Genomic DNA, 7,385 nt, shown 5'->3' with positions numbered 1-7,385 from the left:
GTGATTTAAAAATACACAAACTCTTTTTTGAGCCTCGAGGATTTCTATATAAAAAGCCGTACATTCAGGCTGCTTGCAGACGAGCGAAATATTTTCGATTTCGTTAAAAATCTTACATCTAAGAATTTCTCCAAGTATCACTTCCTTATTTTGTTCTAGAGTAAAAGCCTTTTTTTTATGACACGCCCGTGAATTCGCATTCGTAATAACCATACGTTCTCTAGGAAAGACAAAAGTAGTCCTGGATTTTTTACCTTCACGCGTCCTTATCGCTTCCAGAGGATCAAGAAATTCGAAGTATTGCAGTAAAACGTCAGCCGGCATATGGTTCGCATGAACAAGCGCTCTCGAAATGCACTGAGTATTAGACTCAAGAAATGTCCCGTGCAACAGGCATATGCTACGTAGCTTTCACGCTAGATTCGACTGCCAATTGCTTATGGAGTGTTTTCATTTAATCTCACGTATCTCCACCACATGCTCAAGCATTGTGGCCTTTCTTCTATAAAGGCATAAAGCTTAGCCAGTGCTCAAGCTGGTACATATACGAACTAAACATTTTAGTACAGTGATTCGTGCATTGTTTAGGCTGCTATGACTCACTTAATTATTACTAAAGCGCCTGGCCTGTGATTCAGTAAATCTGGACAAAGTCCATTGCTGAAGCAAAAGCTTATGCTTTCTTTCACATTCGCAGGATTCTTGTTTGCCGACAATGGTTTTGACGTCTGGGCCATGAACCCGAGAGAGGCCAAGACGTACACAAGTCATATCACACTGTCCCATCATGATCCAGACTTCTGGAAATTTAGGTAAGGCGCAATTTTTGTGTTTCTCCATGATCTCGTAATTAACTCTTTGAAGTCATTTTTTGTGTCATGACACCCTGCTTTGCTATAATGTTTGCCTTGTCAACGGCAACACATTTAAGGGCCTGTCAGTTACACTTTTGCTTACGACAGCAAAATTTGCCTCGATGTTTGTGAAGCTTTTGAAGCAGGTCGTACGTCTGAGGTCTCTTCTGTGTAACAAGTGCTTCCGAAATGTCTAGTAAACAATATACCTTGCGATATCAACTTATGATTATTGCCCGCCTATGCACTTGTTCGAAGCCTCTTGCGCGTCATTTCTCTAAATAAGGCGAAATAAAGAGCACTTCAGCGCATTCTCACCGCCAACAGTCTTCATTTACAAAGTTTCCGTTATATGCATTGAAATACCGTGCGAAAGCCAAAAGACTGCACCAAAGCGGATACAACAACCTGCATTATACAAGGGCAAATTCACCAACATACACTTTAAGTGGCGATTAACCTACAAGTGCACCAAAATCAGCAGCACGGTGGGCAAGAAAGACAGCTATGTCCTGTCACAAGTCCTTCTAGACAGAGCTTTATAAAAGCCGTTAATTACTTATTGTTCTTTGTGTGAGATAATTTTAAATGCTATTTCTCTGCTAGTGCTGCGTCTATACGCTTCAAAGCTCCACGGCAGCGCTTGCAAAGTTTTCTTGCACGAAACGCCTGCAAATTTTTAAGCAATGCAGTACATATTGCACGCAACGCTTGGTCACAAGACACTTGTGCGGACAAGAAACCTTGTGTTATTAAGGCGGCTCAATCCGCAGACTACAAAGAATGACGACTGAATAACAGCTTGCTTCTTATGTTTGCATGCCATGCCTTTTATGGTCATGTCCAATAAAACTGCATGCCTCGGCTCTTTGCGTTGCGATGCGTGCAGTGAAGGGACGGCAGTATATGTGAATGATATATATATTTTGGTTCGGCATAACATTTGCGAAAAGTTAAAGCAAGTGTACACGTTCGTCAGTAACAACCATTGAAATACAGGGCCTTCAGATGCAAGAACATAGAAGTTATCCAGGCTTCACCCTTTTTATTCTCGTCCGCACGAATCTTGTCGATAACGCAGCAGCAGGATGACATAATGACGTGATCATACGCAGTTTTGACGAAATGGGGCGCTACGACTTGGCAACTTGCATCGACCACGTTCTGAACGCCACCGGTGTTACCAAGCTAACAATAGTGGCGTTTTCCCAAGGATTCCTCGCAAACCTCGTTCTTCATTCAGTCAGGCCCGAGTACAGCGAAAAGGTAGGATATTGCTTTCTGTTCGCATCTTATGATTATCGGTAACACCTCGATGCATGGTTATGTGGAAAGATACGTACTGTGTGGCACATTGGTGTAACTCCATAGGTCATGAGGCTCTGACGCATGATTCAGGGAAATTAGACAAATCCGATAGTTGAGGGAGCATTTTTAATGGCTGCGAGATTAAAGATTAAGTGGTAGCTTTTAGTGTCCTAAGCAACACTGGGGCTATTGAAGGCGTTGTTTTGGAAGGGCATCGAATGAGTTGGGACCGCCTGGGATTCTTTAACGAGGACCCAAAAAACGGTACGCGAGCGTCTGTGCACTTCAATTCTGCTGATATGGGGGTGCCGCGGCCGGGATACAAACGCATGACCTCGCGCTCAGCATTAGAACGGCAGTGCTACTACGTCATCGCGGCGACGTCGGCTTCGTACTCGTTTTGCCCAAGCGTCATGCGCATGCGTGAATTACCAGAGAGACACCTGGGGACTTTTTGCTGGAGCCTTTTCAAAGCTGTGGGACTCTTTGGTGTGGACTCGTGATTCCAACTTTAACTTGCCTAGGTACTTTGGAGAACGGCGAGCTTTTCTCCCGCGTAAGCGGGGCTTATACTTGGGTACAATCGGTATGATAGTGGCGGTCAGCGACGGGATGAGCACATACGTGCCACATGTGCATAGAACTATGTGCATGCGGCGTCGAATCATGAACAAGGATCTGGTGAGGCGGTTGTATCCACGTGGACGCATATGAAACGGAACTGATCTCAGGCATTCACACTCAGACTCTTGAAAGTCGGGGCATTCCCTATCGCTGCACTTTTACACCGGATCGATCCAGCAATTCAAACGTCAAACACTTGCGCGGTTTGCTGAGACTTTGCCAACCTATAACACACGTTGTGGCGGTAGCCCGCGTTACGAGGCGATGAAGACCTTACTGCGTCCCAGTGGGAGGCTGCCCTGCGCAGTTCCTATTTGGTAGCCCAAGAATAGGCAGTCCAACGGGCCCGCGACGTGGCGGCTAGGCTTTTCCGTCCCGACGTGCGAGCGGCCCGCTACGTGCTAGTGCACATTCTAATGGACCTCAATATAGTTTTCTCTTCCAGTCCACTAAATCAAGTTTCCAGCAACAACGTCTCAATATTTATTTGCCGGCGGCCGCTACAGTGGCATCTCCCTAACCCCTCTTGCCCGCCCCCAATCCCCTTACTCCCCCGCTCTGCTTCGCGCCTGGTCGCTTCGCTCACTTTGGGAGGAGCCCTTCGTTTCAAGCGTCGTGGTTAAAGAACAACGCTGAAGAAGTCTAAGGGGGAAACTATATAATAATAGAGATTCCAAAAGAAAAGTAAAAAAAAAAACGAGCTTGCTGCTCATACAGTTCGAACTACGGAGCTCCCAAATACAAGCGCGGTACTGTGACCGCTAGACCACGAAACGCATATTTCAGGCTTTATTGACTATGTAAACATAGTTATACAGCGACACAAGCATGCGTACAAAAAAAGAAAACTCTAGCTGGGCTTGAGCTTCTTACAGGTTTTCCGAAATTTCTTCGGCTCGTTGGTGCCATTCAGGTTCATTGTAGTGAATTCTTGGCGTTTGTACAAACATACACGAATCGAAAGCGGGAAGAGAGCATGTTCCGCATTATTTATTCGTGGTTTCATAGTGCAACTTGGCTTTGGACAAACGGAACAAAGACAGTCTTCCCCCTTGGTGGGATACTACCAACAGAAAGTGAGATTCCGAGAAGGAAAAGTCCACAAAAAATCTCTCTTGCAACTCGCCCATGATGGACTCCAGCCTCGACGAGTGAGAGCTTCAGGATCAAGCTCGAGAAAATGTGCTTGCTTCAGAAGCAAGCAGACTTCATGACTTAAAGCATGCTCGCGTATTGAATGATTGCTTCAAAAGCATGCATGCAGGCATGTCTGCGATCTCTCTTCGACCTAAAGCTAAATCAGTATGCTAGGCATGCTCGAGGCAAATCTCATTTTTCATTGAATGGACTCTCTCTTTCTCGCTGTCGCATGAAAAGGTGGTTATTGTTCTAAGGTCATTACTGATAACGCCGATAACCGTTTTTAATGAGTTCTAACTCTGTTTCGTGAATTAGTCACAGCGTGCGTGAGACACTAAAATCGAGGGCAAAAAAAGAATGGTATCCTACCATAGCACTTAAACAAGGGATCGTCTCAGTGCATTGCATTTGTTGAACGCGCGCATCTTCACTGAAATATGTGATTTCAGCCTATGCGCGTATAGCTGACAGAAAAAAAAGTTCCCGTCCTCTGCTACCTCCGGACTTTTGCTAACGAGTTACAAGTTGAGCGGTATAATAAGTCGAAGCTAGCAGGTTTCTTTGTCGCAGACGTATAACGTCATACCAGCAACACAGTGTTTAATGTAATTAGCCGTTGTTCAAGCAACTCAACATCTTTCGTGTATGTTTATTTGCAGGTCAACCTTCTTGTAGCCTACGGCCCCGTCGCCAATATCACCCATATACAGCCTCCGTTCGGCTGGCTAATGCCGATGATTCCCATACTTGAGGTAAGTCACTTCAGTGTTTAAATGTACTTTGCATCTCAATAAGAAGAGTGCTACTTCACCTAAATGTAAATAGAGTTTTGAAATAACTCATGCGCTCAGACTTAGCTGCACGTTAAAGAACCTTAGGTAGATAAACAACATTGAGATTCATGGGGCCTTTTAACGTAAAACTATTCGGATTTGATTTTTTCCAATCTCCTGTCCTCAAAATTACGTAACCGCCAACGCAAACAGGGGGGCTTACCCGCAGCTTCATTCATTAGAACACCTCCGTCACACGATCTCCTCTTTCATGGGAAGTCACTTTTTGCTTGTTTTAAAAACAAATAGCGCTGCAAATTATTACACAGTTTCATATGTTTTTCTTATCGAAGTGCTGTCTAGAGGCCAGCTGCATGCAGAAGTGGTGAGGGTTTACGGTGAGGCCAAGCTATTGCTGTCGAAGTGGATAACGGGAATAGTAGGGTTGTACCCACGACTGCGATTAGCCCGCTTCTCCTTTCCTTGCTTGGCTTGCGGTGACTGGTCGAAAGTCGCAGTGGCGCACGATTTCCCCCCTCTCCCCCCTCCCTGCCGGAGGTTATATATACCGCTAAAATGCATCCTCAGCGAAGAATATTCAGCAGAGGTACGTCATATACCTGCCAAAAAGTACCTAAAACATAGAAGAAGCAAAAACTATGCGGGCACCCTAGCGATACTTACGATGTGTAAATGCGAGATCATTACTTGTCGCTGAGTGCGTCGCTAAGTTTGGTCACTGAGTTTAGAGTTGTGGCGAAATATTACCGAGTTCAGGGCTGCGGCGTTTTATTTCCGAATGTAATGTTGCTCCTTATGAGGTCGCAATAATGTAAGACGACAAACCGGCCATATTGCAATGTCTTAGACGAGTTTTATTCGCATAGTTCCCATTAAAGCCTTGTTTCACGCAGACTGATTTGAGTGTTCTTTCTCGATGACACCACTTTTCGGCACGATGACACCACTTCGCCAAGTGATGACAGTACTCCTCCGACCGGTACCATGGTGTTGACCCTACATTCCTTTATGCGATTCCTATACATAGGCGAGCTCCACCATGTACTCTTGGGGGTTGTCGTAGTCTTCGTTCGATGGGTACCTGAAGCGCGTTGCATCTTATTCGTCGTCGTCTCTCACGGGCTCAGGCGACGGCGCCAGCGCGCCCCCGACAACGCGAAAAGCAGAGCGAACGTCTCCAGCTCAACGCACCCCTCTCCGCATTAACTACCGCAGCCGCTCGCCATTCCATCTAGTGAGTCGCCCGCCAGGCAGAGCCGAGCCACGTGCACAGGCTCGGGTATATTCATCCCTGTCGCCTGTTGCAATGCTGGCAAAATGCGATGGTGGCACAGTGGTCAGCGCGCCCAGCCTACAGAGTGGCGGGGTGCAGAGGATAGAATCCTCACCGTGGCCACCGTTCTTTCTTAGTTATATGAATATGAGGTAATTTCTGTGCCGTCTCTCTGCCACGAATTGCTCATGACGGCAATGTCGCTCAAGGAGCCAAGTAATGCTGTCGCATTAAAACCCGATTCATGCAGACTCTCCTAGTGTTGCTCGTTATTGGGCGCCTCATGTTTTTGTTTGGGTATACTTCTTTTGTGCCTGTTGCAGGCATAATGCTCTCTTACCCTTTCTTTTTTTCGTGTTTTCTCTTTCTGTTGGAACAAATTATAGCTCGTATTCGTATACGCTTCGGCTTTCTTAGTACTTCTTCACGTCTCCTGCGCAGCCCATTGTGTACCCGCTCACCGATGCAGGGTTTCTGGGTACGTCTGCAGGACTGCGGGACCTTATTTCGGCAGCATGCAAGTTAATGGGTAACATCCTCTGTGCCGCTACCTTCACGATAACCGCATTTACAAGTCCGGAACAATTCAACCAGGTAAGGGTGAAGAACACATGAACGATCATGGGATCATGGGAAAAATTCACCTGCAGCTACACATATTACGGGAACGTACCACTAAGGTGACGACGACATAGACATCCAGACAGGCAAGGGCGGTCTTTTGTACATACCTACCGTATCAGCCGGAATATAGGTTGAGTGGGAATATTGAACCGTGAGCATGAATGCTCACTGACCTGGAGAGGCAAAGCAGAAGGGTGGGTCTAAAAATTAATCTGCAACACACTAAAGTAATGTTTAACAGTCTCGGAAGAGAACACCAGTTTACCATAGATAGCGAGGCACTGGAAGTGGTAAGGGAATACATCTACTTAGGTAGTGACCCCGGATCCGGATCATGAGACTGAAATAATCAGAAGAATAAGAGTGGGCTGGGGTGCTTTTGGCAGGCATTCTCAGATGATGAACAGCAGGTTGCCATTATCCCTCAAGAGAAAAGTGTATAATAGCTTTGTCTTACCAGTACTCACCTACGGGGCAGAAACCTGGAGGCTTACGAAAAGGGTTCTACTTCAATTAAGGACGACGCAACGAGCTATGGAAAGAAGAATTATGGGTGTAACGTTAAGGGATAAGAAAAGAGCAGATTGGGTGAGGGAACAAACGCGTGTTAATGACATCTTACTTGTAATCAAGAAAACGAAATGGGCATGGGTAGGACATGTAATGAGGAAGGAAGATAATCGATGGTCATTAAGGGTTACGGACTGGATTCCAAGGGAAGGGAAGCGTAGCAGGGGGCGGCAGAAAGTTCGGTGGGAGGATGAAATT

The 7,385-nt window shown here is 46.1% G+C and overlaps 1 protein-coding gene across 1 annotated transcript; it reads left to right on the top strand.

Moving 5' to 3' along the window:
* The first annotated feature begins 613 nt into the window (after window positions 1–613).
* LOC126543630 (gastric triacylglycerol lipase-like) lies at window positions 614–6,608 on the top strand. Its single transcript, XM_055078112.2, has 4 exons — window positions 614–812; window positions 1,970–2,120; window positions 4,586–4,678; window positions 6,435–6,608. The coding sequence occupies exons 1-4, from the start codon at window positions 676–678 to the stop codon at window positions 6,606–6,608; spliced, it is 555 nt and encodes a 184-aa protein (XP_054934087.2). The 5' UTR covers window positions 614–675.
* Window positions 6,609–7,385: the final 777 nt, after the last annotated feature.

Source organism: Dermacentor andersoni, chromosome 10, assembly GCF_023375885.2.
Source record: "Dermacentor andersoni chromosome 10, qqDerAnde1_hic_scaffold, whole genome shotgun sequence".
Lineage (NCBI taxonomy): Eukaryota > Metazoa > Arthropoda > Arachnida > Ixodida > Ixodidae > Dermacentor > Dermacentor andersoni.
The sequence above is the reverse complement of the archived record's forward strand: the minus strand, read 5'-3'. Positions and strand labels throughout refer to the sequence as shown.